A 27,046-nucleotide genomic window follows, 5' to 3' on the forward strand; every position below is an offset into this window, starting at 1 on the left:
TCTGCTGGGCCTGCCTGGCAAAACTCCCGGCCCGCGAGCAGTGGGGGTTCCTTGGGGGGAACTGCACTTGCTCAAGGGCCCACAGGTATTTGCCTCTGGCATGGTGTCTGGTGTCTCAAGGCTGTTAGTCCCGGCTGCTGCCCGGTGCCCTGACTCTCTCTCTCTCTCTCTCTCTCTCTCTCCTGTCCCAGCTGGTGCCTATTACCCTGCTCAGGGGGTGCAGCAGTTCCCAGCTGGGGTCCCCGCTGCCCAGGTCATGATGAACCAGCAGCCGCCCATCCCGACAAAGCGAGAGCGCAAGACGGTAAGGGGGGGTGGGGGGGTTTCTCTGCTGCCTCCCATGGGAGCCCTGTGCTGGTGACTCCCCACCAAGGGGTGGAGCTTTTTGTGGGGTGCCTGAGAATGGCTCACGGCTTGTTGGCCGCCGCTGCCCCCCCCCCCAAGCTGAAAGTGCTGCCCCTGTGGGGAGTGAGGGGCCAGAGCCCAGCTCCGTGGGAGGCCGCCTGGCCAGGCCCCTCTCACCCATCTTGACGCGCACTAAGCAGGGAGCGGGCGGGACTGCGTCGTCCCCTCTGTGGGTGGGGGCGAGGGGGGCCGTGTGTGGCGCTGTGCAGGGGAAGGGGGCGGTGGTGGTTAGGAGAGGGAGCCCGTGGCTGGGTCTCGGTTGTGTCTGCACAGTCAGGCCCGACCTTCCCTGTCCTCCCTGGTGGGGAGAATGTGCTGAGTCACGGCTGCTGCGACTGGGGGTGGGTGCTGCAGTTGCCAGCCGGTGCCTGCCGGAGCTGCAGTAATGCTGTTGCTCAGAGGCTTGGCACAGGATCTGTTTATAGCATTAAGCCGCCCTCGGTGAGCGCTGCAGCTTGGGTCTGCTAGGACCCCTTCCCCGGGGGAGGGGGGGGGCGCAGATCCTCCCCGGGCTCCACCCTGGCTCATGTAGGGACATGTTTCTCCGTGGCTTGTAATTCAAACCCTCTGCCACCTCGTTTCCCCTGGCCCTTGCTGCCTGGGCAGCTGAGCACCTGCACTGCTGTTGAGTCGGAGATATGCGGGGACCCTGCTTTGCTGGGAGCCCATCTGCCCAGGCTATGCATCTTGATGCTGTGGCAGCAGCAGGCCACCTCGGCAACCTGGCAGGGAAGAGGCACCTGCGCCTCTTGGAGCTGTCTCTGAGTCAGCCCACGTTGGACGGGGAAGAGCTGTCTGTGCCCGGGGCAGCCTGTTGCCTCCTCCATGCCAAGCTGGGCAGCAGACAGCTTGGGCCCCTCCGTCTGCTCTGCCTGTTATCGGAGGCAGAATTCCCACTGCAATGCTGGGGGTTGGGGTGCAGGCCAGGGGCTCTGTGGTATGCGGATGTCCGGTCTGTTGTGGGGCCTGGGCCATTCCCAGGGACCATGGTGCAGTGTTGGGGTCTCCATGCAGCTGGGGCAGAGGTGACCCACATTCTGCCCTGCCCCGAGGGGCACAGCAGAGACAATGGATCCCAGCCTACTGTGCCCCACTTGTTCACCTACATTCTCCACACAGGCACCCCTCTGCAGCAAGGCTGAGCCTGATAGGCAGGGGGCGGCTCAGAGTGTGGTGCAGGCTGCACTGGCCGGGGGGATGGGGGAGGCTATTGCAGGACCAGGAGGAGGAGACTAGCACTATCCTCAGGAAGGGTCGAGGGGCCCTTGCGGTAGGTAGCTGCCATGTGGCTTGGAGTGTGACTGCCCTGGCAGCAGTGGGGATGTCTGCTATGCTGGGGGTGGGGTGTTCTCAGGGCGTCGCTGCACCATGTGCAGGCAGGGTGGAGACTCCTAGAACCCGGCTTGTCTTGCCCGCTGTCACGGAGTCCCTGGGCGATGCTCTGGAACTGCTCCCCATGAAGCCAGTCAGGACTCTGGGGAAGTCTCCTTTCTGTGAGCAGCCTGTCTTCAGCACACACAGCTTCCACCTTCCTGGGTCTGACCTCAGAGCATTCAGCATCCTCTGCCCCTCCGTGCGCTTCCCATAGCGAGTCCGCCCAGGCGGGGTCTTGGGGAAGCCAGAGGGTCCTGCACCCCAACTCCGCAGTCAGACGTGACTCTCAGCCAGCCAGTAAAACAGAAGGTTTATTAGACGACAGGAACATGGTCTAAAACAGAGTTTGCAGGTGCGGAGAACAGGACCCCTCAGCTGGGTCCATTTTGGGGGCCAGTGAGCCAGACAAACATGTCTGCACTGCACTCCATGTCCCAGCCAGCCCCAAACTGAAACTCCCTCCCACCCCTCCTCCTCTGGGCTTTCCCCTTTCCTGGGCCAGGAGGTCACGGGATTCCTTTGTTCTCCAACCCTTTAGCTCTCACCTTGTAGGGGGGACGGGCCCAGGCCATCAGTTGCCAGGAAACAGGGTGTTAGCCATTCTGTGTGTCCAGGCCCCTGCACACACCTGCCTTCTAGGGCTCTGCAATGATCATACACCCTTACCCCACCACCTAGATACTTAAGAACTGTATAGGAGAAACTGAGGCACCCCCACACTATTCAGAGGAACCATTAAGAACAGTCCCACTTTGTCACACCCGCCCCCCTGCCAGTTCCAGGGCAGGGTTGTTCCTTACAGGCTGGGGGCCTGGGGTCCCACTGCTGCCCGAGGGGGTCTCACCCTGGGTTACAGCCTGTCCAGGGCAGGGGCATGAGACGCCAGGACAGATGCAGTGGAGTGTTCAGCCAATGGGGACGCTCAATTCCCTGAGCATTGTGACACCCCCTTTTCTCATACAATCAGAATGACAGGACTGTCCCACTGCCCAGTTTGGGGAGGGGAATATGGGACTCTCTCAGTGCCCTGCTGGGGTAGGGTGTGGAGGGGGGAGATGCTTGGACTGTCCCACTGCCCAATACCAGGCTGTATTGGGTAGGTGGTTGCTGTCTTGGCTGGGGCTGCTGGTCTCTCCTTCCCCGGGGGTGTGGGGTGGCTTCTGCCTGGCCCAACTGGTGCTGATGTACCCAGCACAGCAAGAGGGCTGCTCTGCCATTGGCTGCCAGACAGAGCCTCTGTGACCTCACAGGCTGCTGCTAAGTGCCTTCCTCCCCCTGCCCTTGGCCTGGCTACTCCCCCTCCAGCAGCCAAAGTCCCATCCTGGCTGCTCTGGGGCAGGAGGAGCCGTTTCCTCCTGGCCTGGCCTCTGTGGGAGGGGGGAGCTGGGGAATGTGCCGAGCAAGCGGGAGTGAAATGGCAGCTGGCTGCGGCGTCGCTGGCCCCCTGCCATGGGCTGTGTGAGGTCCCAGCCGAGCGCGTGTTGGAGCGGGGTGAATGCTGCGCTCCACGTGGCTACAGCAGCCCACCGGAAGCTAAACAAACCTCCCCTTCCTGCCTGGCCTGACCCGCTCCCCGCCCGGCTGCTCGGGGATCAGGTACGGGGCTGTCCCGGCCCTGGGGTGTGCGGGGGGCTTGCTGCCTGGGAGGCAGTTCTGTCCTGGAGCAGATCGACAAGAGGCCTCTGTCTGGCTGCACTGTACATGCAGGGGGTGTTGGGGCTGGGTTGATCTCAGCCCTGGGGTGGCATGAGCTGGTTAGCTGTGCTCTGCTGCCAGCTTGTCCCTAGCTTTGGGACGTGTGTGCCCCTCCCTTCACCCTGCCAACGTGGTGGTGGGGGGGGGGAGAAGGGGGAGTGTGGGCCCCCTCCGCTAACGGATGCTCTGCCTCTCTCTTATATGGGCAGATCCGGATACGAGATCCAAACCAGGGCGGCAAAGACATCACCGAAGAAATCATGTCTGGAGCAAGGACCTCTTCCACCCCCACCCCTCCTCAGGTAAGGGGCCCCTCCCTAGCTGCCCCACTGACTGGGTGCCCCCCCCCCAACACACACACAAGTGATGGGCCCTGCATGTTCCTTCTCTAGGGAGGGGTGGTATGTGGCTGTGAGTTTAAGGGCTTGTCTACACTTACAGGACTGCATGGTTGTAGCCGCGCTGCTGTAGCACTTAATGAAGACGCTACCTAGGCCGACAGGAGAGCGTCTCCCTTCGGTGTGGGCGCTCCCACCTTCCCGATAGGTGGTAGTTGTCCTGCTCAGGGGCGTGGAAAATCCACACCAGTGCGTGAGGTCGTTATACTTAAGTTCTTAGTGTGGGGGAAGGGCACTCATTAACCCTTCATGTGCTTCTGTTCCACAGGCTGGAAGCGGTTTGGAGCCACAGGCCAATGGCGAGACGCCCCACGTAGCGGTTATTGTCCGGCCAGGTGGGTGTCTGGGGTGGGGTAGGGGCATCCCCCATGGAGTAGTTATAGAGAATCAGCTGCCTGCGGCCAGTGTGGGACCTGGGGTAGGAGCAGGAGAGCAGCCAAGCGGCTGAAGGGCTGGGGTGACTGTCCCCAGCTTGCGGCCTGTTGCTCTCTCCTGCTGTGACCCCCTGCAGATGGAGCTGTTGGGGTGAGGGTGGGAGAAGCTCCTTAAGTCCTTGGAGGCTGGTGGGGGGTTTCCTCTCGTGGAATCTGGGGGCCCCCATCCCGAGCTCGTGGCAGGATTGGTCCCTGCAGCATTGCACTCGGGCTAGGTCAGTGTCCCAAGCAATGTGGCTTCCGCCCCTTCTCTGGGCAGTCGATGCTCCAGCCCTACGTGACTTACCTGGGAGGCTGTTCTCCCTAAGACTCAGCCTAGAATCCCCCCCTTTCTTAGTGTCACTCCATTTGCCCAGAGCCCTCCTCCTTGGGGTTTCTACCTGTTGGGTGGTTAGATTCATCCAAGCTCAGCACACCCAGCGCTCTCCATCTCTGCTCCAGGCTCAGCCTCTCCAGCTCGGTAGCTCTTCTCCGAACTCCTTCCCTAGGGCAGGGTATCCCTCGAGTGATGTGGAGAGGACCAGGCCCTCCCAGCTCCGGGACAGTGGGCTCAATGTAAGCAGTTCAAACTGGCATCAACCTGTCTTCTTTGTGCCCATGTCCCATGGCAAACTGGTCTGGTTGGAAACCAGGTGTGTCTCAGCTTCTCCTTCACCCTCGCCGTGGGTCTGGATTTCAGGTTATTCCCCCTAAGAGATCAGCTGTGGTTTTCTGTCACTTTCTGCCTGTTTCTGATCACTCTGGACCCTTTGTGATCACGGCAGGGCCTCCTAGTTCAGGGTCACCGTGACCAATGTCTTGGGGCAGTCCCATCCCCAAGGCAATGTGCAAGCCAAGCAACTCTAATTCTGCAAGTCGTACTGGCTGAGATGGTGTTGAATGCTCCCCTAAAGCCCAGGTATTCCTCTGCTGGGTTCCCAGCTCGCAGCCTGCTTTGTCGGTCTACAGCCAGCACTTGTCTGGCTGGGCCTGCCTAGGTCTGTACGAACCCTGTGGCTGCTTGTAGCTCCTGCTGCCATTAGTCTGACATTCATACCTAGATGCTAGAACCATTCCATGCTCAGGGTGCCTCTTCCAGTACTGAGAAGCCAATAAGCCTTGATTTCACTGCGTGATCCAAATCCACCCCAGACAATTCTCCCTCGTTTCCACTCCCCCATCCTGCTGTTGGGCCCCTTGTCCTGGCCCACCTCCAGGAATACTTAGTGATTTGTCTGTCAGGGTTTCTCAGCCTGGGGGTTGGGACCCAAAATTGGGTCACCAGAGTGTTTCAAAGGGTTGTGTGGCAGCTCTTGTGGCCCCTGTCCCATCGGGCTGACTGGGCTCGCCTCCCTGCTCCAGGCACTGGAATCTCTCAGGTTCCAGTGACACGCGGGTTTAGCCCAGCCGTCATGATGACGGGAGCCTAGGTAGGCCAAATTTGAGTGAGTGGCACTGCAACTGCATGAGCCAGGTCACAACTCCACTCGCACACATTTGGTCCAGTCAGGGGGCAGGGCCAAACCCAAGAGTTGCTGCAAACCCGGAGGTTGCAATGCCCGAAGTGGAGAGCCCAGCCCAACCCAGCCAGCCTCACGGCACAGGAGCCGTCCCTGTGGTGTGAGTGCTGGGCAGGACCCAACTCCACCCGGGTGCAGGATCTGACCAAAACCACCCCAGGGCGGGGCTGTAACCAGGGTTGAGCAAGCAGGTCAGCTACCTCTGGCTGACGCCAGGTGGCTTGGGCCAGCCCCGTGCGGCAGAGCTTGGGGGGGGGGACCTCCGCCCATGACTCGCCTCAGCGGGTCACCCAGTCTGTCTCAGTTGGGGTGGCGCAACCAAAAAATGGGGCATTGCCTCTGGTAGGGGGCACAAATATGCTTGCTGGCCCTGGGTGCTAAAATGCCTAGTTACGGCTCTGCCCAGGGCCTCCACCCCCAGACTATTTACTGGATTGTGACAAGCCGTAGGCATTTACAAGTGGGTCCTGAGCCAAGAAGGGTTGTGAACCACTGGTCTAAGTGACTGTTGTGGTGCTTCACTAGAGGTCTGACTGGTGGGGTGTCAGACTTGTGGGACTTCCCTGCAGAGTCTGGAATTTGTCCAGTGCTGAAGTTAGGCTCACCGCTCTGTAACGGCTGGGTTCTCCTCTGGAGCCTGGTTTTAAAAATCTGCGCTATATTAGCTAACTTCGTCATCTGATACAGAGGCTGATTTCAGTGATAGGTTGCATGTTACAGACAGTAGTTCTGCAGTTTCATCTTTGAGTTCCTTCAGATCTCTTGGGTGAATCCCATCTGGTCCTGGTGATTCATTGGTAAACTAAACAGTAATCTGTTCTTAAACCTCTCCTACTGGCACATCAATTTGGGACAGTGCTTTAGATTTGTTGCACCAAAAGGATAGCTCTGTTGTGGGGATCTTCCGCCAGATCCTCTGTAGTGAAGACTGATGCAAAGAATTCAGTTAGCATCTCTGCAATGACCTTGTCTTCCTTGAGTGCTGCTTTAACATATCTGGTGTCTGACTGGTTGGCAGGCTTCCTGCTTCTCACGCACTTGTTTTTGCATCTTTAGTAAGTTGCTTCTCAAATTCTTTCCTGGCCAGACTTCTTATACTTTTACATTTTACTTTCCAGAGTTTGTGCTGCTTCCTGTTTTTCTCATTGGGATTTGATTTTTTTTATTTGGGGTATACATTTAATAGTCTGAGCCTCTATTAAGGTGTTTTGAAAGTAGTCTCCATGCTGCTTGCAGGCGTTTTACCCTTGTTCTCTTTTTAATTTCCCTCTAACTACCATCCTCATTCCTGTGTTGTTCCCCTTTTTAAAGTTAAATGTTACTATTGGAGATACAGTAGTGGGGTGAAAAGATAAAAGAAGGATAAGACACTTATAGGATCCTGTGATGATGTGGACAATCAGCCCAGAGTCTGCAGGGACAAGCTGTGCCTTGCTCATCTATTAGAATTGTTTGTGGGAGTCACCAAGCATGTGGATAAGGGTGATACAATTGACAGTGTATATGGATTTTCAGAAACCCTTTAACAAGGTCACACACCAAGGCTCTTAAGGAAACTAAGTAGCTGTGGGATAAGAGGGCTGATCCTCTCATGGGTCAGTAACTGGTTGAAAGATAGGAAACAAAGGGTAGAAATAAACGGTCGGTTTTCACAGTGAAAAGAGCAGGGTCCCCCAGAGATCTGCACTGGGATCAGTGCTGTTCATAATTTTCATAAACAATCTGGAAGAAGGAGAAAACAGTGAAGAGGCAAAGTTTGCAGATGATACAGAATCATTTGAGTCCAAAGCTGCCTGCAAGGAGTTAGAGGCTCTCACAAAACTGGGTGACCGGGCAACAAAATGGCAGATGAAATTCAATATTGATAAGTGCAAAGTAATGCACGTTGAAAAAAATAATCCCCGCTAAACATACACCCACTACAGTAACATTTCACTTTAAGAAGGGGAACTACACTGTTCTTTTCTTGTTACCACTCAAATTGATCTTGGAGTCACCGTAGATAGTTCTTTGAAAACTACTCCACAATGCACAGCAGTGGTCAGAAAGGTGAACAGTTAGGAACTATTAGGAAAGGCATAGAAAATAAGACAGAAAATATCAAAATGCCTCTATGTAAATCCATGGAGTGTTCAACCCTTGAATACTGTGTCCAGAGGATATAGTGGAGGGGAAGCAAACAGTGATTAGAGGTATGGACCAACTTCCGAATGAGGAGGGACTAAAAGGATTAGGCAGCATAGAAAAAAGATGATCAAGGGGGGATAAGACAGAAGGCTCTAAAATCATGAATGGAGCGGAGAAAGTGACTAGGGAAGTGTTATTTACCATTTCATACCCTACAAAAACGAGGGGTCACTCGATGCAATTGATAGGCAGTGGGTTTAATACAAACAAGAGGGGGGACTCCTTCACACTATGTGCAGTTAACCCGTGGAACTCATTGCCACTGAATATTATGGCCAAAAGTATAACTGGGTTAAAAAAAGAACTGGAGGAAAGGTCTATCAGTGGCTATTAGCCAAGATAGTCAGAGATGCAGCCCCATGCTCTGGGTGACCCGAAACCTCGGAGTATCAGAAGCAGGAGAGGAAGATGAGCGGATCACTTTGTAATTGCTCTGTTCTACACACTCCCCTGAAGCTGTGGTGCAGGCGACTGTCAGAGACACGGTGTAAATGCCCACGGTCTGACCCAGTGTGGCAGCTCTTGTGTTCCGACGTGGCACTGCCAGCCTTGTTTGTGATTCCCAACTTCGCTCCGGTGCCTCTTCCGAGCCCGGTCTCGTGCGTGCTGTGCTCCAGCACAGTAGCCGACTGCAGCTCAGCCCCTTGATGCCTGATCTCCCCTGTCTGCTGCAAACTCCTTGCTCCTGTGGGGCAGGACCCTCCTTCGCTCCATAGACATTTGCCCTCTGTTCTTGCAACCCCTCCTCCTGGCTGCCGTTTACTTCTGTCTCTTCCTGCTCCTCTCACTGGCTCCTTTGTTCTTCGGCCTTTGTCGGGTGCTTCACCCAACCCTGCTTCCTTGGCTTCCCCCTTGACCCTGAGCCTGTCCTTCCTCTGTGGCAGCCAGCTGGCACCCAAAAGCCCACCTGTGCCCCCAGCTCCGCAAATTGGCCCGGGGAGGCAGGCTTTCCCTGGGCACTGCTAACGCCCTGTCTCCCTTCTTTGCAGATGACCGCCCAAAGCCTGTCCCGGTTGTAAGTAAACCCGTCTCCCTAGAGCCAAGTAAATCAGCGTCCCCGTCTCCCCCGCCTCCCCTGATTGCTGAGGTGGAGCCCGTGCCGCTGGCCTCGGTGACGCTGGTGCCGATGGAGAGCCCAGTGGACGTGGACACTAAAGCGGAGCTGGCTGAGGCTCCTGCAGAGACACACGAACCTCTTAAAGCCACCACTACAGTGCCAGGGGGCATGGAGCAGCCCGAGGAAGCCTCTGCCTTGGACACAGAGCCCCAGGAGGAGGCAGCTGCCACCCCTGTCCTGGAACCCCCAGCCCTGGAACCCCCAGCCCAACCAGTGCTGGTAGAAACACAAGAGGAGGTGCTGCCCCCGGAGGTGCTGCCCCCGGAGGTGCCACCCCTGGAGGAGGAGCTGCCAGCTAAGCCTGCCACTCCCCCCAGCCCCTCGCCCCCTGAGGAAGAGGCCTCCAGCGAAGCTGTTGTTGAATCCAACGGAGTCTTGGAGGAAACGCCTGAGCCAGTGGCCGAGCCGCCTGTGTGCCAGCCAGAGCCGGTTGTGGAGTCTCCTGTTGCCCAGCCAGAGGAGCTGGTGCTGCCCAACGGGCTGGGGGTACCTGGCAAGCAGGAGGCCGACGAGCCAGAGGAGCAGCCGGAGTCAGATGTCAGCCCCATCTCGGAACCCGAGGAGGTTAAGGGAGAGGAGCCGGCCATCCCAGCCTCCCCCCCTGCAGAGGAGGAGGAGGAGGAACAGGAGGAAGAAGAGGAGTGCGAGGAGCCCCTGGAAGCACAAGAGCAGAATTCCCCGTTGGAAGCACCTCTTTCCCAGAGCTCCGAGGAGATCACGCAAGGTGTGGGAGCTGGGAGGGGGGCACCCCTGTGCTAAGGATGGGGGCTCCTGGAGCAGGAAGCAAGGTCTTGTGTAGGGCTGTCTTGCAGCTTTCTGATCAGGTTGTGCTGGTGGTCAAGCTGTGCCTTGGCATTGCCTGGGGTCCCTCGCTGGGGCTGCTGGGCCACATGCTGCCCTATTGTGCCTTGGGGAGCCAGCCAGCATGGGGTGGGCACTGCGTGGGGAAAGGGCTGCGGAGTAGCAGGGGAATCTCCCCCTGCACTGCAGGGGGAGGGGCTCAAGATTTTTTTTTTTTTCCATTGGAGGGGTGGCCGCAGCATGTCTGTCTCTCCCCCTTTTGGGGCCGGGGTCTCACTTTCCTACCTCTCCCCTCCAGTCGCCGTGTCGGTGCCAAAGAAAAAGCGGAAAATGAAGGAGCTCAACAAGAAGGAAGCAGTGGGCGACCTGCTGGATGCCTTTAAAGAGGTGGGTGTGTGGTCTTGTGAGCCAGTATGGGTGCCACGTTCCCACCCCCTCACCTCCCAGAGCTGCTGCCTCTCGTGATGAGCTCCTGTTAGTGCCATCGTGTCTGGGCCACTGATGCACCGTGATGGAACTGAGGATCTGAGTTGCAGCAGGAAGTCGGGGTTCCCCCCAGCAGGGCCAGGGCTTGAGGGCATGGAGTAGTTGTGTGCCTAGCGCTCCCTCTAACTGGGAGCTCTCTGCACTGGGGGCTGCTATGGGTCCGGGTATCCTGGGGCCCTGAGTGCGTTTCCAGGGTTTTGGGAGGGCCTGGCTGGGTTCCTCGCTCATTTCTTGTCTCGCTGGCTCCTTTCATTGGAAGTCTCAGATCAGCGATGGTGCCTCTGAGGCAGAGAACAAGCCCCCAGCCTCTGTCCCAGCCCCGGAGCCCAAGGAGGCCGCCCCAGCCTGCCCTCAGGAAGAGACTGAGGAGACCTGGGAAGAGAAAGAGGACAAGCTGGATCCGGAGAAGGTCAAGGCCGCAGATCAGAAGTACCAGTACAAGGAAGGTGAGCCTTCCTTCAGCCAAAGTAGGTGTCCTGCTCATTGCTTCCTTCTTGCGCTCGGACTGGCCCGGCCTCCTGTGATGACATCCGCTATGAGCCATCGTGTCTGGGCCACTGACGCTCTGTGATGGAACTGAGGATCTGAGCAGGCGGGGGTTGCACTGGTGGGGTGCTGGGAGCACGTGCCGGTCGTCCCGCTGAGTTTCACCACTCCTGACTTTCACTTCCCCTTGGTCACTGTCCTGGCTCGCCGGCTTCTGCAGAGACTCGACCCCAGCAGGGCCCACTAGCACCTAGCGCAAACTGGAACTGTTGGGGGGAGGGCAGATCCATTCACAACCTGCTTGTCCAGTGGGCACTGGAGGACAGCAGTTCTTTGGGCAGGGCAGTAGCTTCAGGCTTAGGCTGCAGGTTGGGTCCTGCAGATGCCGGAACCCGAGGGGTGATGCCAGCCCTGCATGTCGGGGAGCTGTTTGAGCAGCTTGCCAGGAATCGGAAGAGCTGCAGGTCCCAGCATGCCCCGTGGCCTGCAGGCTTTGCCCGCTGGCTGTCCCTCTGTTGTATGTGAGGCTGCCCTGTTGTGGAGCCTCCTGATAGGCCGTCATGGCCCAAGGTTCTGCATCTGCCCTGTTGGGTTGATGTGGGCTTGATCCCCCCCACATCCCCTTACATCAGGGTGGTGGGCAGAGACTGGCAGTGTCATCACTGAGCCAGGCATGACCTTCCTCCCACTGCAGGGGAGTTCCAGGGGCTGGGCTTGGGCTGGTACCGCTCAGTGCCCGCTGTGTGGGGTGCTCCTCTCTCCCTGCCCCGCTATACCACTTGGCCCTGCCTGCAGCTTCTCTGCCCCTTCTTCCTGCCTTGCGACGTCCCCCGGGTGTGGGCTGTGGCTGGGAGGGATGTGGTTTTTCAGGGTGGTCGCCTTTCGTCTGCCACAGAACAATGGAAGCCCCTGAACCCAGAGGAGAAGAAGAGATACGATCGGGAGTTCCTGCTGGGCTTCCAGTTCATCTTCGCCAGCATGCAGAAACCTGAGGGGCTGCCCCAGATCAGCGATGTGGTGCTGGACAAGGTCAGTGCCACCACCAGACTGGTGAGGACCCTGGATCTACCAGCGCAAGCTTGTTATCAGATGGGGGAAACGCTGCTAACCACTCTTAGTTCCGTGCTTGGTCTCTCTGTGGACTCTTCTGTGGCCAGAACAGGAGACCCAAGTAGTTCAGGGGCAGGGGGGACGGGGGTTGGGCATTGCCATGGCACAGATCAGATCCCAGTGGAAATATAGAGGTGATACCCACCAAGCCAGCATTGGCCAAGTAACTGTTCAGAAGTTATCCGGTGCACTTCTTGCACTTGGGCACATGGTGCTGGGCAGCTGAGAAAAGTGCCTAGTCTGGAATGGGCAGAGCCTCCCTTGCTGCTTCTGACCTTGCCTGGGGCACTGTACAAACCACAGCAGCTCCTTGGCTGAGCCATGCCCGAGGTGCCTTCCCTAGGAGTTGTCCCATCCGTGTCCTCTCCCTTTGCTGTGGGAGAAGAGGATGTTGGTCAATGCAATGTAATGTAGATTGGAAAACATAGTCCCAACTGTATATACAAAATGATGGGGTTTAAATTAGCTGTTACCACTCAAGAGAGAGATCTTGGAGTCATTGTGGGATAGTTCTCTGAAAACATCCCCTCAGTGTGCAGTGGCAGTCAAAAAAGCGAACAGAATGTTGGGAATCATTAAGAAAGGGATGGATAATAAGACAGACAGTATCATATTGCCCGTGTATCTGTGGTATGCCCACATCTTGAATACTGCATGCAGATGTGGTTGCCCCATCTCCAAAAAGATATATTGGAATTGGAAAAGGTTCAGAAAAGGGCAACAAAAATTATTAGGGGCACGGAACGGCTTCCGTATGAGGAGAGATTAACAAGGCTGGGACTCTTCAGCTTGGAAAAGAGAGGACTAAGGGGATATGATAGAGGTCTATAAAATCATGACTGGTGTGGAGACAGTGAATAGAGAAGTGTTATTTACTACTCATAACACAAGAACTAGGGATCACCAAATAGAATTAATAGGCAGTAGGTTTAAACAAACAAAAGGAAGTGTTTCTTCACACAGTGCACAGTCAACCTATGGAACTCTTTGCCAGAGGATGTTGAAGGCCAAGACACTAACAGGGTTAAAAAAACTAGATAAATTCATTGTGGCTAGGTCCATCAATGGCTATTAGTCAGGATGGGCAGGCATGGTGTCCCTAGCCTCTGTTTGCCAGAAGCTGGGATTGGGCAATGGGGGATGGATCACTTGATGATTACCTGTTCCGTTCGTTCCCTCTGGGGCACCTGGCACTGACCACTGTCAGAAGGTGGGCTACTGTGCTAGATGGACCTTTGGTCTGACCCAGCCTGGCCGTTCCTGAGTGTCATTCAGCCATTTCCCTTGTTGGGCTCCCCCTGAGTCCTGGTAGAGCTGTCTGGCCTGTGCCTTCTGGGTGCCCTGCTCCCTTCCTGGCATTGCCTGCTCTGCTGCAGTGACCTTTCTTCACTGGGCATCCTGAGGATGTAGCTTGCCAGTGGAGTCTGGCTGTGCATTCAGCCCAGCAGGTTGGGAATCCTCAGTGGTTTTCATGCCTCCTCCCTCCCCCCCTTCTCATTTGCAGGTGAATAAAACGCCGATGCGACCGCTGGACCCCATTCGCCTGAGCGGGATGAACTGCGGCCCTGACTTCACCCCTTCCTTTGCCAACCTGGGCCGTCCATCCATGGGCAACCGGGGACCGGTAAGTGCTTCAAAGGGTCACCAGCCTCAGCCTCCTGCTCGCCTGCATGATGATCTCCTGTTTGTGCCATCGTGTCTGGGCCACTGATGCTCCGTGATGGAACCGAGGATCTGAGCAGGCCCAGGAGCCTGTGCTGGTGCCATTGGCCCATTTGGCTTGTATCTTACAGTGGGGGCTCCCCAGCATGGGGGCTGGATACAGACCCATTGCATGGGGTGCAAGGCCTCAGGTCTGCCTGACAGTGGCGTGTGGGGAGATGAGAAGGGAAGTGCTGATGTCTCCTCTTCCTCAGCCTGCAGGGTTGGGCCCGCGCCGCTCGCAGCAGAGCCAGAGGAAAGAGCCCCGGAAAATCATTGCCACGGTCTCCCTGAACGAGGACATCAAGCTCAACAAGGCTGAGAAGGCCTGGAAGCCCAGCAGCAAGCGGGCTGCCGAGGAGGAGGATCCTGACAACATCAAGACGCAGGTCGGTAGGGAGGAGCTATGAGGAGCAAGGGGGCTTGGGGGGATATGCCGGCTCTCACTGACGGTGTCTGGGGTGTCCCTGCAGGACCTGTTCCGGCGTGTGCGCAGCATCCTGAACAAGCTGACGCCGCAGATGTTCCAGCAGCTGATGAAGCAGGTCACGGAGCTGTCCATCGACACTGAGGAGCGGCTCAAGGGCGTCATTGACCTCATCTTTGAGAAGGCCATCTCCGAGCCAAACTTCTCCGTTGCCTATGCCAACATGTGCCGTTGCCTTATGGGGGTGAGTGCCCTGAGGGCTCAGCTCCTCCGAGCTCTGTGTGCCCTGCCACAGAAATCAGAGACTCCTAGAGACTTTGTGGAGCCAAGACCCCCATCTTACAGGTGGGGAAACTGAGGCACCGTGGGGGCAACAGAGGGATTTATATGAGGTGGCAGAGCTGGAGATGGATGGAAGCCATGAGTCCTGGCTCCCAGCTCTAATGGCTCAGACACTGCACCTTGCGTGGGGTGGAGCTGGCAGCTGTCCCTGTGTTGGGCTGGAGCAGGACTGGCTGTGGGGGGTGAGGGTACAGGGCTGGTTGTCCAGCCTGGCGGTATTACCCCACCTCACCTCTGGTCCCGTCCCTCCCTGCAGTTGAAAGTCCCCACGACTGACAAGCCGGCGGTGACTGTGAACTTCCGCAAGTTGCTGCTGAACCGCTGCCAGAAAGAGTTTGAGAAGGACAAGGACGACGACGAGATCTTTGAGAAGAAGCAGAAGGAAATGGATGATGCTGCTGCCGTGAGTGGGGCTGTTCCCAGAGGGCAGGGGAGGCGTGGCGTGGGCACTGCCCCATTGTGAGGTGTGATCAGGAGCAGTGGGCTGCGGTTCTTCTGGGTAAACCCCACTCCCCTCCCCTCCCCACAGCCGGAGGAGAAGGCTCGCCTGAAGGAGGAGCTGGACGATGCTCGGGACAAGGCCAGGAGGCGCTCTCTGGGGAACATCAAGTTCATCGGGGAGCTCTTCAAGCTGAAGATGCTGACGGAGGCCATCATGCACGACTGTGTGGTCAAGCTGCTCAAGAACCACGACGAGGAGTCGCTCGAGTGCCTGTGCCGTCTGCTCACCACCATTGGCAAGGACCTGGACTTTGAGAAAGCCAAGGTAGCTGCTGCCCTCTCCCCTCAGCTTCCCTGCCCCGGGCCTGTAAGTCAGGGCACCCTGGAGAACCAGGGAGCCCCTGAAAGCAGGGGCAGCAGCTGTCCCTACAGGGCTGCTCCATCTTGCTCGTGGCCTAGGACTATAGGGCACCAGGAGTTGCCCTTCAGTGTCATGCTGGCCTCAGCACCCCATTGCAGGGAGGGGTGCTGATGCTGCCTATGGGGGGGTCTGGAGAGTGGGGGGGGGGCTGGAGGGAGGAGCGGTGGGGCCTACCCAGCCTGAATGGCTCCCTACTTCCCATCCGCTTTTCACTCCCTCCATTCCTGCTCCCCAGGAGGGGTCAGTGACTCCCCCAGGCGATTGGCGCCCTGGGATGCTGCGCTCGCAGCCCTCGCGCAGGGAGACATGGGCCCCTGGCACACTGCAATGCCAGGTGTGGGGAGGGCATGGTGGTGACTGGGGTAACACTGTCTCCCCTCGTGCAGCCCAGAATGGATCAGTATTTCAACCAGATGGATAAGATCATTAAGGAGAAGAAAACGTCCTCTCGAATTCGCTTCATGCTGCAGGATGTGATTGACCTCAGGCGGGTAAGGTGGCAGCCTTGCCCCTGGGTAGGTGGGCATGACCCTCCTGGGTAAGGGACGTGTACGCACAGGTAGATGGGTGCCAGCCCCACCCCCGCGTCCTCAGGATAGATGGGGCATTATCCTGCTGGGTTGGGTAAAGTACACATCCCTCCTTCAGCCTCGGGACAGATGGGTGTCAACCCCACACCCATCCCGTATGCCTGGATCCATGGGGCCAGCCTTGCCTCTTGGATAGACAGACATGACGGTGGCGGGTAAGGTGCGTGATCCACCCGCTTCCTGGCAGGAGGGCTTCAGCTCAAAGATTTTGGGATCCACACCCGTACTGTGACCTCTGCTCCCAGCTAGTGACCACTGTTACTGAGGTCCCACATGGCAAACATAGGCAGCTGGGTCGAATCCCACCAGCAGCTGTTTGATGCAGGGAGACTCCAAAGTCTGAACCTCTCTGCACCAAAGGTTGCTGCAAACCCCGAGAGCCAGGCAGAGGGGGGTGCAGCGGGGTCTGACATAGAGCGGCGCTGTGGCGATCAAGCCCACAGATTTTCCCCCTTCTCCCCCCGGGTCGGCAGTGGCTGGCCTCCCTGAGGCCAGACCATCTGGCCCCCACTCCTCAGGAGATGTGCGGGTGACACACCCCATGGTACTGGGCTGGAAAAACAGCAGGAGGCTACCTGGGCCGGTGAGTGGAGCTGGAGAGAGTCAATGAAGGCAGCCCCCCTGCAAGAGGGGGCCGGGAAATCAGTGCTTGTCTGCGATGGCAATGGGCTCTGGATTCGAAGGCAGGTAGCTGAGGAAGCGTGTGGGTGGACCATGTCTGTGTGGAGTGAGCTCCTGGTGGGGCACAGGATGCTGGAGAATCCCAAGTCAGCATGTCCCATCGGGCCATTCCAATCCTGCACAGATGGGTGAGGCAGTGCGTAGACAGCCCGGTGGATCCTTTCCTCCTCCCGCAGCTGCTGTAACCCCCGCTCCCCCCACCCCCTTTGCAGAATAGCTGGGTGCCACGGCGAGGAGACCAGGGCCCTAAAACCATTGACCAGATCCACAAGGAGGCGGAGATGGAGGAGCATCGGGAGCACATCAAAGTGCAGCAGCTCATGTCGAAGCAGGACAAGAGGAGAGGGCCTCCTGGCTCCTCATCTGGAGGTGAGAGGCCTGTGAGCTTCGTGGAGCACCTTGCTGAGTCCCCACAGCCCTGGCCAGGGGGGACAGGCAAACCATGCTGAGTGCTGGGATTTGGGGGTTCTCGACCCTGCTGCTCCCAGGATTTCAGGCCTGTGACATTTACAGACCAGTTGGAATGGTTCCTCCTCTCCACATGCCCACCTGGGACTCTTGGGAATGCCTGATAGCCCTCGCCCCAGCAGATCCAGAACACCCGCTGGGCAGGGTCCCATGTTCCTGTGGGCAGAAGAACTGTGAAGCTGGGCCTGGGGCTGCCTGCTCCTCGGGCCCTGGCTCTGCTCTTTGAGCGTGATGTGGGGAGGGTCTGTATCTCTCTGTGGTGCTGGGGGTGGCTGGTGACCTTGGCCTGGTCTGTCCCTGTGCCGTGCAGGTGGGCGAGGGAGCCAGGTTGCAGATGATGGCTGGAACACCGTCCCCATCAGCAAGGGCAACCGGCCTATTGATACCAGCCGGATAACCAAGATCACAAAGGTGAGCCAGGGCGGGAGGGCATTGGTGGTGTCTGCGGGAAGGGAGCTCTCTGCAGATGGAGGACAGAACTGGGCTACAGTCTCAGTTTTTTCCTTTACATGGTCCTAGTCCTTATGGTTGTAAAGCTTTGAAAACGTGCATACATGTAACCAATGCAGATGTCTGCAGATAGCCTGAATCAACAGCTGTGAGATGGATGAACAGCCCTATTCAGCCCAATTGGGTGTTAACTCTGAAACCTAAAGATGGCACAGTGCATGCCAACATTAATGGTTTTGCTGGGGATCATCTCAACAGAAAAGTCCAGTTCCTACTTACCCTTCGGTCCAGGCTGCTTCCCCATGTAGTGCCACTGATAACAAATATTGAACAGCTGCTGCATTGGCTGGGCTATTCCACCTCCTAGCAACCTCACTAAGTGAAGCTGCTCTGGAATGACCAGAGCAGTGCCAGATCCAGAGGCTTTGCTGCAGGATCTAGGGCAAGCCTGATTCGGGGCAGCGGGGGCTCCTGGGCAAGCAGCATGGTCCCGAAGAGCCTGGGAGCCCAGCTCTGGGTGGATGCTGTGTGTCTGTCATGGCCTTTCCCTGCTGGGCTTTGAGCCCTGGATGTCCTGGATGCTGACACGTGCCACCCCCAGCGTCTGCCAGCTCCTTTTGACGGGGGGGGGGGGAGCGCAGTGCTAGACAAGGAACGACTCGAGCCAGCTCCGTGTTGGTTTCTCTCTATGCAGCCTGGATCGATCGACTCCAATAATCAGCTGTTTGCACCTGGTGGGCGTCTGAGCTGGGGGAAGGGCAGCAGCGGGGGATCTGGTGCCAAGCCTGCTGACTCAGGTACATGAGCAGTGCTCGCCGGCTCTGTGGCGGGGGGAGCCTGGTGCCTGGGTGGTCTATCTCAGATGGGCAGTGGAAGGGGGGGGTGCTGTGCTCGCACCCGGTTCTGACTCCTCTGTTCTCTGTTCCCAGCTTCTGATGCCAACCGGCCAGCCACTAGCACCTTGAATCGCTTCTCAGCCCTGCAGCAGTCGACCCCCGCGGAGAGCCTGGATTCCCGGCGCGTGGTACAGAGGTGAGTCCCTGGAAAAATCATGGAGCAGGTCCTCAAAGAATCAATCCTGAAGCACTTGCATGAGAGGAAAGTGATCAGGAACAGCCAGCATGGATTCACCAAGGGAAGGTCATGCCTGACTAATCTAATCGCCTTTTATGATGAGATTACTGGTTCTGTGGATGAAGGGAAAGCAGTGGATGTATTGTTTCTTGACTTTAGCAAAGCTTTTGACACGGTCTCCCACAGTATTCTTGTCAGCAAGTTAAGGAAGTATGGGCTGGATGAATGCACTATAAGGTGGGTAGAAAGCTGGCTAGATTGTCGGGCTCAACGGGTAGTGATCAATGGCTCCATGTCTAGTTGGCAGCCGGTATCAAGTGGAGTTCCCCAAGGGTCGGTCCTGGGGCCGGTTTTGTTCAATATCTTCATAAATGATCTGGAGGATGGTGTGGATTGCACTCTCAGCAAATTTGCGGATGATACTAAACTGGGAGGAGTGGTAGATACGCTGGAGGGGAGGGATAGGATACAGAAGGACCTAGACAAATTGGAGGATTGGGCCAAAAGAAATCTGATGAGGTTCAATAAGGATAAGTGCAGGGTCCTGCACTTAGGACGGAAGAACCCAATGCACCGCTACAGACTAGGGACCGAATGGCTAGGCAGCAGTTCTGCGGAAAAGGACCTAGGGGTGACAGTGGACGAGAAGCTGGATATGAGTCAGCAGTGTGCCCTTGTTGCCAAGAAGGCCAATGGCATTTTGGGATGTATAAGTAGGGGCATAGCGAGCAGATCGAGGGACGTGATCGTTCCCCTCTATTCGACATTGGTGAGGCCTCATCTGCAGTACTGTGTCCAGTTTTGGGCCCCACACTACAAGAAGGATGTGGGTAAATTGGAGAGAGTCCAGCGAAGGGCAACAAAAATGATTAGGGGTCTAGAACACATGACTTATGAGGAGAGGCTGAGGGAGCTGGGATTGTTTAGCCTGCAGAAGAGAAGAATGAGGGGGGATTTGATAGCTGCTTTCAACTACCTGAAAGGGGGTTCCAAAGAGGATGGCTCTAGACTGTTCTCAATGGTAGCAGATGACAGAACGAGGAGTAATGGTCTCAAGTTGCAGTGGGGGAGGTTTAGATTGGATATTAGGAAAAACTTTTTCACTAAGAGGGTGGTGAAACACTGGAATGCGTTACCTAGGGAGGTGGTAGAATCTCCTTCCTTAGAGGTTTTTAAGGTCAGGCTTGACAAAGCCCTGGCTGGGATGATTTAACTGGGAATTGGTCCTGCTTCGAGCAGGGGGTTGGACTAGATGACCTTCTGGGGTCCCTTCCAACCCTGATATTCTATGATTCTATGAGTCGCATCAGCCCGTTTGGCTGTTGGCTGTGCTGCTGCCAGGGCGTGGTGAGTGCGTTCTGGGTGATTATTCCCAAGCACAGGGCTGCACACGGACCGGGGACAGAGTCCCTAGCACGCAGCAAGGGGAAGGAGGTTTCCTGAGTGCCTGGCAGTCCCAGGCATGTGTGGAGACGCTGCTGGAGCCAAGCTTTGGAGGGGTCTAGAGCCAGTGGGGCGCTGCTGGCTGGCACGTCCCCTGACCCTGCTGCACCTCTGGGACACAGGAGCTCCTCTCAGCCCCCTGCAGCTGCTGCTCATTCAGCCATGGGTGGGGCAGGTGGGAGAGCCCCCCAGGCCCGTGTGGGATACCAAGTCCCAGCTAGGCAGTGCCACAAAAATCAGACTGCAAAGCCTGGGGCACTTCCGGCTGAGACCCCATAGGAGCTAGAGATGCAGGAGCTGCTGAGGAGGAGGCTCTCTCACCTGCAGAGAAGGGGATGGGGACAGGGAGAAATGCAACAGGGAGCCAGGCAAGGCTTTAAAACCCCAGGGGGGGGGTCGGGGGCCGGGGGCCGGAGTCGTCTCGCCCTGGGTTCAAGAAGGTGGGGAAGCAGCATGTGCAGTCAGGAGAGCGGAATGTTGCTTGGGGGGGGGGGGGGTTGCTATGTCCTGGGGTGCTTCACCTACTCTTCCCCGCCCCCCAGGAGCAGCTCCAGCCGGGATCGGTCAGAGAAGGCTGGAGAGCGAGGAGAGCGGTTTGAGCGCGAGCGATTGGAGAGGGGTGACCGCTTGGAGCGCCCCGACAGGGGGGAGCGGGCAGACAGGAACCGGCCCCCCATCACCAAGCGGAGCTACAGCAAGGAGATGGAGGACAGGAGCCGGGAACGCGAGAGGCAGGGAGCCCAGGAGGCTGTCCGGAAGGTTTCCAGCATGACAGAGGAGCGGGACAGGAGCAGGGAGCCAGGTGAAGAGTGGGGCTGGCATGATGCTGGGAGGGGGACACGGTGCCATGTTAACCCGCCCTGCGCCCAAGTCCTGTCAAGGGCCTGGCTGCCTGCGCTGGGCTGGGGCATCCACCTGACAGCCCAGTCGTGCTGATGGGATCTCTCCCTCTCCACAGTTAAGCGAGAGCCTGCGCCCCCTGCGGCCCCCCCTAAGCCAGCGCTGTCGGAGGAGGAGCTGGAGAAGAAATCCAAGGCCATCATTGAAGAGTACCTGCATATCAACGACATGAAGGTGAGAACTGGAAGGCAGGGGCAGCCCCTGGGGAGGAGCATTGCATGCTGGGATCTGCGCTCAGGGCCCTGAGACGCCTGCAGCCCTGGAACTGGCAGCAGAATTACAAGTGATAATGATCTTTCCTTTAACAATAGGGGTGGATGGGGCAGGGCAGGGGTCTGGGCTGGCCGGTGGCAGCTGGGGGGCAGGGCTGGGAGCTGCCAGCCCTTGGCTGGGGACCAGGAGCAAGCACAGGGCCATTCTGAGCCATGCCAGTCTACCCCGCAGCAGGTGCTACAGTGTGTGTGATGGTGGGACCAGGGCGGTGCTGAGCCCTCTCTCCCCCTGCAGGAGGCGCTGCAGTGGGGGTTAGATGTGGGCCATGCTGAGTCGTCTTTCCCCCTGTAGGAGGCACTGCAGTGCGTGCAGGAGCTGGCCTGTCCCTCACAGCTCTATGTCTTTGTGCGGAATGGCATTGAGTCCACGCTGGAGAGGAGCATGATCGCCCGCGAGCACATGGGGCTGCTGCTGTACCAGCTAGTGAAAGCTGGAAACCTCACTAAGGAGCAGTACTATAAAGGGTAAGAGAACCCCCATGCCCTGTGACCTTGCTAGGGAAGGGTCTAGTCAAGGGCTTGGAGCACCATCCCTCCTAGGGCTGCTGAATCAGGGCTGGGGGCCTGGCCGGTCCCATGGGCAGGGGTGGGATTCGCTCTCCTGCTCCAACCTGTCCTCTGCCCCTCTGGCTCACTCTGCAGATGCCCCTGGGCTGGCAGGGAAACACGGCACCCATGCTGCCGGCCCTGAGCTGTGGGCTCCTGGAAGCTGCCCCTCCCCGCTGACCCACCCGGCCCTCCTCTGCTTCCCTCGCAGGGTGCACGACATCCTGGAGATCGCCGAGGACATGGAGATCGACATCCCGCACATCTGGCTCTACCTGGCCGAGCTGATCACCCCCATCCTGCGGGAGGGGGGCATCCCCATGGAGGAGCTCTTCAGGTGAGCAGCTCCCCGCATGGCTGCCCTTCCAGGCCCTGCTCCTGGGGCTGGGGGGAGCGTAACCAGGCGCATGGCTGGCTGCGTAATGAGGAGCTGATCTGTGTCTTTATGCCCTGCAGAGAGATTGCCAAGCCCCTGGTGCCCATTGGCAAGGCCAGCACCCTTCTGCTGGAGATCCTGGGTTTGCTGTGCAAGGGGATGGTAAGTGATGCCCCCGTGCCCATCTGCTCGCCTCAGCCTGCTAGTGGGGAGTGAGAGCCACATCCGTGGCAGGGAGGGCTGGTGTCTGCATGTAACACCTGAGCCGTGGTCCGGGCCCTCGGACCCCGCCTCTCCTGTCTGTTTCTGGGGCATGGCCCTCACCCACTCCACGCCCTGCAGTCCTCATCCCTCCTGTCTGGCTCTGGGGCATGGCCCTGACCCCCTGCAGTCCTCATCCCTCCCATCTGGCTCGGCCCTGCTCCCTGTGACCCCGCTGCCAAAGGGATGTTTGAGTTGGAGGAAGCACCGCTAGATGAAAGGAAGCTGCAGAAAGGGATCTGGGGTCATAGTGGATCACAAGCTAAATATGAGTCAGCAGTGTAACGCTTTTGCAAAAACGTCAAACATCATTCTGGGATGTATTAGCAGGAGTGTTGTAAGCAAGACACAAGAAGTCATTTTTCCACTCTACTCCGCACTGATTAGGCCTCAACTGGAGTGTTGTGTCCAGTTCTGGAAAGGAAAAATGTGGACAAGTTGGAAAAAGTCTAGAGAAGAGCAACAAAAATGATTAAAGGTCCAGAAAACGTGGCCTGTGAGGGAAGATTGAAAACATTGGGTTTGTTTAGTCTGGAGAAAAGAAGACTGAGAGGATGTGATAAGTTTTCAAGGACATAAAAGGTTGTTACAAGGAGGAGGGAGAAAAATTCTTCTTAAGCTCTGAGGACAGGACAAGAAGCAATGGGCTTAAATTGCAGCCAGGGCGATTTTGGTTGGAGGTTAGGAAAAACTTCCTAACTGTCAGGGTAGTTAAGCGCTGGAATAAATTGTGTAGGGCGGGTTGTGGAATCTGCATTATTGGAGATTTTTAAGAGCAGGTTAGATAAACACCTGTCAGGGATGGTCTAGATAATACTCAGCCCTGCCTTTAGTGCAGGGGATTGGACTAGATGACCTCTTGAGGTCCCTTCCAGTTCTATGAATGAACGCAGGCTCCAAGCTTTGCCCTGCAGCTCTGACCCCGCCCTGGAGCCCTGATCTGGGCCACGTGGAGACACTTCCTGCTGCAGTTGCAGAAGGAGCTGAGTGTCTGCCCCCACCCCAGCCAGCCCCTTCCTCCAGCTGGGCACAGCTCACTCTGCCTTCCCGGGCCTCGGAAAGGGGTCGTTTAAACTTGCCTGGGAAGCCTGACGACAGGAGAGCTCTCCTCACCCTGTCCCCCTTTGCAGAGCCACAAGAAGGCAGGGACGCTGTGGAGAGAGGGTGGCCTGAGCTGGAAGGAGTTCCTGCCCGAGGACCAGGATGTGAACAAGTTTGTCACGGAGCAGGTGAGCGGGGTTGGACCCTCTCCAGGCCTGAGGGAGGGGAGCTGCTGGCAGGAGAGGCCCTGGCTGGCTTTGGAGCTTTGGGTGCTGGAGGATCCAGCAGGGAGCAGCTTGACGATGAGCAGTCCGGTGCCCAGCGCTGCAGGCAGGATCCCCCAGTGCCATCTCTTGGGGCGCGTCTCCCTCCTGTTGCAGCGCCGTGGCTTCCCCTCACTGGCTTCTCCTGTCCCCAGAAAGTGGAGTATACCATGGGGGACAGCTCGGACACGCCCAGCCGCAAGGAGCTGACTGCCGAGGAGCTGTGCAAGCAGATGGAGAAGCTGCTGAAAGAGAACTCTAACAACCAAAGAATATACGACTGGATCGAGGTGAGTGCACTGCCCCTAGGGCCTCCCCAGCAAGGGGCGCTGGCTATGGGGGAAGCCCCCAGGTACTCCAGGGGGGAGCGGGGCAGCAGTGCTGACTGGGCAGGGGGGAGCCCCCAGGTACTCCAGGAGGGAGCGGGGCAGCAGTGCTGATTGGGCAGGGGGGAGCCCCCAGGTACTCCAGGAGGGAGCGGGGCAGCAGTGCTGACTGGGGGTGCACCTGGCTACTCCAGTCCCAGTCTCTCCCAGCAGTGGGCACTCGGGGGAGCAGGGTAGGGGCGTTTGCTGTCTCTCAGGGTCACTGCTGCTGCGCTGCAGTTTCCCTGGGGAGGCCAGGCCTGGGGTGGGGGTGGGTCTCCCTCCTCCAGTGCTGTGCCTGGCTGCCCCTCTGAAGTGTTCTCCCCCCGACCAGGCCAACCTGAGCGAGCAGCAGGTCTCATCCAGCATCTTCGTCAGGGCCCTGATGACGTCCGTGTGCCATTCGGCCATTGTCTGTAAGTAGGGAGGAGGCTGCCCTGCCTCTGTGGGCTCAGCTGGGGCCCAGACCTGCCCACGAGGGTGGCCTGAACTAGCCAGAGCCCTGGCAGCTGGGATGGGAAGGGGAAGCTGGCTGGTGCCAAGTGCAGTGCGGACCCCGTTCCTCCACCCTTCCCGGTGCTGCGTTTTCCATCTGCTGGGAGTGGGGCAGGAGTTCCGGCCCTTGGGGCAGGGTGGGAGGAGCTGGTCCAGGGCTGCTCCCTGCCTCTCTCACTTGCTCCCCTCCCCCTGCAGTCGAGAACCCTTACCGGGTGGACACAGTGGTGATCAAAAGCCGGGCCAAGCTGCTGCAGAAGTACGTGAGCGAGGAGCAGAAGGAGCTGCAGGCGCTCTATGCCTTACAGGCCCTCGTGGTGAAGCTGGATCAGCCTCCGAGTGAGTGCCTCCAGCCGGCTGGGGGATGGCGGCTGGTTCTGGGAGGGCCAGGGGATGGCGGGCTGGGGAGTCCAGGGAGAGGAAAGGAGGTGTTGGGAGGGCTGCAGTCACTCAATCCCAGCCCACACCTGTTGGTGGACATGGCTTCTGTGCCGGCTGCTCGGGGTGGGGTGGGGGTATTCAGCAGGGGCTATTCCCGTGTCCCCCTGACACACACACCCCCTCGCCCTCCCCACAGACCTGCTCCGAATGTTCTTCGATGCCTTGTACGACGAGGACGTCATCAAGGAGGAAGCCTTCTACAAGTGGGAGTCGAGCAAGGACCCGGCCGAGCAGCAGGGCAAGGGGGTGGCCCTCAAGTCAGTGACGGCCTTCTTCACCTGGCTGCGGGAAGCTGAGGACGAATCAGACAACAACTGAGGAGCGGGGCCAGGGCCCTACCGGCCTGCCCCGAGGCCCGGACTCTTCTTGCGCAGAGGCCGCGGGGAGCCGCCCTGCCCCCTGAACTCCCTCCTTTCCTTTTGTTTTGTTTTCGAGGCCTGTATTGGTTTGTGTCTGATGATAATAAATTCATGCTGAAGGAGGCAGGCACGCTGTGGGGCTCTGCTCAGCCCCAGCGCAGAAACCCGGATGGATCGCAGTGAGCGGGGCCAAACTCTGCAGGGTGCAAAGCACCAGAAACTCGTGTCTGTTGGGGGCCGTCTCCTCCCCCCATTTATTGCTGAAATATAGAGAGATTATATATATATAAACTTATTAAATTTGGTTTGGGGACAGGACTTTGCTCTCCCGCTCCCCCGTTCCCGGATCACAGCCTGCACCACAAACCCGCCGGATGGTTTTTTATTTTCAAAAAAATCATTTCAGCCCCCTTCCCCCAATCTCCCACCTCTGAGATCGGCTTGGGAGCTGCTGGGGCCGTTCCGGGCGGGAGTGGGACTTCCAGCCCCCTCTGCGCTGGGTGAGCCTCCCACAGGGCCAGCTCGGCAACTCCTGTCTCCTTCTCCCCCACCCCACCCCCCCAACACGTTTAAGGCCACAATTGTGCGAGCTAGCAAGCGGTGGCTTCATCTGCATCCCCTGTATTTATAGAGCGCCGGATGTTAACGAGCCGCACGCGTAATTATTAAAACAAGGATTCAATTACCGGTCACATGAATTTGTAAATATTTTTTTTTTTTTTTTTTGCTTTTCTTTATGGAGTATTTAATTGAAGATTTAAAGGCATCTTTTCACCTTAAACTGGAAATAAAAGAACATTGCTAAATCCCGCCGCGTGTGCCGCTGTCGGATCCGGGCCTGTGTCTGCAAGGGCTCACCTGCCGCCCCCGCAGCGCAGAGAGCGGCTCCAGACTCAGGGACTCGGGGCCAGCTAGCAAATGGGTGCTAAGCAGTTACAGCCCGTCTGGAGCTGGTGCTGGCGGGATGCCCTGGATGGGGTGAAGGCTCCTATGTGGCACTGTAGCCATCACTCTTCCAGCCTAAGGATTACCAACGCGGGAGTCCGAAGAGAAGCGCTCGCAGGTCTGGTCTGGAGGGAGATCCGGGAACTTGAACGCAGCCCAGAAGTCCAGCGAAGACCAGGAGCTGTGGGGCAGGTGCCAACTGGGGGCAGCCTGGGTCCCCTAAGGACTGTGCCCATTCTTACTGTGGGCAAGGGGAGGTGGCAGGAACGAAGGGGCGTGAGTACAGTCCAGAAGGCCAGGGTGTTTTGGAGCATTGCCTGCACCAGCCCTGGGAAGGGGGCTACACCCTCTGAGCTCCTGCCCCAGGCTGCAGGGGCCCCAATGTCTGAGGGCTGGGCAGAGCCAACACAGGGGTGGTGGTGGTGGATGGATTGATGATAGATGATTCATAGTGTACAGCCTGAAGGGATCATTAGCGCATCTAGTCTGACCTGGTGTAACACAGACCATTAAATGTCACCCTGTAACCTCTGTATTGAGCCCAGTGACTTGGCTGGCTAACCTGCCCCCCAGGGCGACAGCAACAGATGGAGAATCCCCTGCTGCTCGAGGTGCCTGGTTCTGGCTGTTCACCACCCTCGCTGTCAGCCTTATTCCTCATCTGAATGGGGCTGGCTTCCAGCCGCTGGTCTGGTTCTGTCTCTACGGCTGGCTTTGCAGCCCTGGGCGTGAGACTGGGCCTGTGGGCCCTG

At 57.8% G+C, this 27,046-nt stretch overlaps 1 protein-coding gene and 3 non-coding genes across 13 annotated transcripts in view; all 4 read left to right on the plus strand.

Moving 5' to 3' along the window:
- Positions 1-26,825, plus strand: part of EIF4G1 (eukaryotic translation initiation factor 4 gamma 1) — a 46,323-nt gene extending 19,498 nt beyond the window's left edge. For 4 of the 10 annotated variants that reach the window (XM_073359209.2, XM_073359215.2, XM_073359218.2 and 1 more), the window contains 27 exons: positions 192-304; positions 3,684-3,776; positions 4,141-4,207; positions 8,982-9,833; positions 10,209-10,297; positions 10,656-10,863; positions 11,778-11,932; positions 13,497-13,616; positions 13,909-14,082; positions 14,167-14,364; positions 14,719-14,865; positions 14,992-15,228; positions 15,711-15,815; positions 16,808-16,964; positions 17,374-17,474; positions 18,208-18,310; positions 18,443-18,545; positions 20,573-20,832; positions 20,989-21,104; positions 21,495-21,667; positions 21,960-22,085; positions 22,205-22,286; positions 23,516-23,614; positions 23,845-23,979; positions 24,389-24,470; positions 24,748-24,888; positions 25,127-26,825. In XM_073359209.2, the coding sequence (XP_073215310.1) occupies positions 192-304; positions 3,684-3,776; positions 4,141-4,207; positions 8,982-9,833; positions 10,209-10,297; positions 10,656-10,863; positions 11,778-11,932; positions 13,497-13,616; positions 13,909-14,082; positions 14,167-14,364; positions 14,719-14,865; positions 14,992-15,228; positions 15,711-15,815; positions 16,808-16,964; positions 17,374-17,474; positions 18,208-18,310; positions 18,443-18,545; positions 20,573-20,832; positions 20,989-21,104; positions 21,495-21,667; positions 21,960-22,085; positions 22,205-22,286; positions 23,516-23,614; positions 23,845-23,979; positions 24,389-24,470; positions 24,748-24,888; positions 25,127-25,308 (4,418 nt within the window). In that variant the 3' untranslated portion in view covers positions 25,309-26,825. The remainder of the gene's footprint in view (positions 1-191; positions 305-3,683; positions 3,777-4,140; positions 4,208-8,981; positions 9,834-10,208; positions 10,298-10,655; positions 10,864-11,777; positions 11,933-13,496; positions 13,617-13,908; positions 14,083-14,166; positions 14,365-14,718; positions 14,866-14,991; positions 15,229-15,710; positions 15,816-16,807; positions 16,965-17,373; positions 17,475-18,207; positions 18,311-18,442; positions 18,546-20,572; positions 20,833-20,988; positions 21,105-21,494; positions 21,668-21,959; positions 22,086-22,204; positions 22,287-23,515; positions 23,615-23,844; positions 23,980-24,388; positions 24,471-24,747; positions 24,889-25,126) is intronic. The other 6 variants (XM_073359217.2, XM_073359220.2, XM_073359219.2 and 3 more) reach the window with 4 other exon arrangements.
- Positions 10,367-10,443, plus strand: LOC140917827 (small nucleolar RNA SNORD66). The gene has a single exon (XR_012161017.1). It is a non-coding gene; the product is annotated as a small nucleolar RNA SNORD66 (small nucleolar RNA).
- LOC140917826 (small nucleolar RNA SNORD66) lies at positions 10,912-10,988 on the plus strand. Its single transcript, XR_012161016.1, has one exon. It is a non-coding gene; the product is annotated as a small nucleolar RNA SNORD66 (small nucleolar RNA).
- On the plus strand, positions 13,659-13,734 carry LOC140917825 (small nucleolar RNA SNORD66). Its single transcript, XR_012161015.1, has one exon. It is a non-coding gene; the product is annotated as a small nucleolar RNA SNORD66 (small nucleolar RNA).
- Positions 26,826-27,046: the final 221 nt, after the last annotated feature.

This window comes from Lepidochelys kempii, chromosome 9 (assembly GCF_965140285.1).
Source record: "Lepidochelys kempii isolate rLepKem1 chromosome 9, rLepKem1.hap1, whole genome shotgun sequence".
Lineage (NCBI taxonomy): Eukaryota > Metazoa > Chordata > Testudines > Cheloniidae > Lepidochelys > Lepidochelys kempii.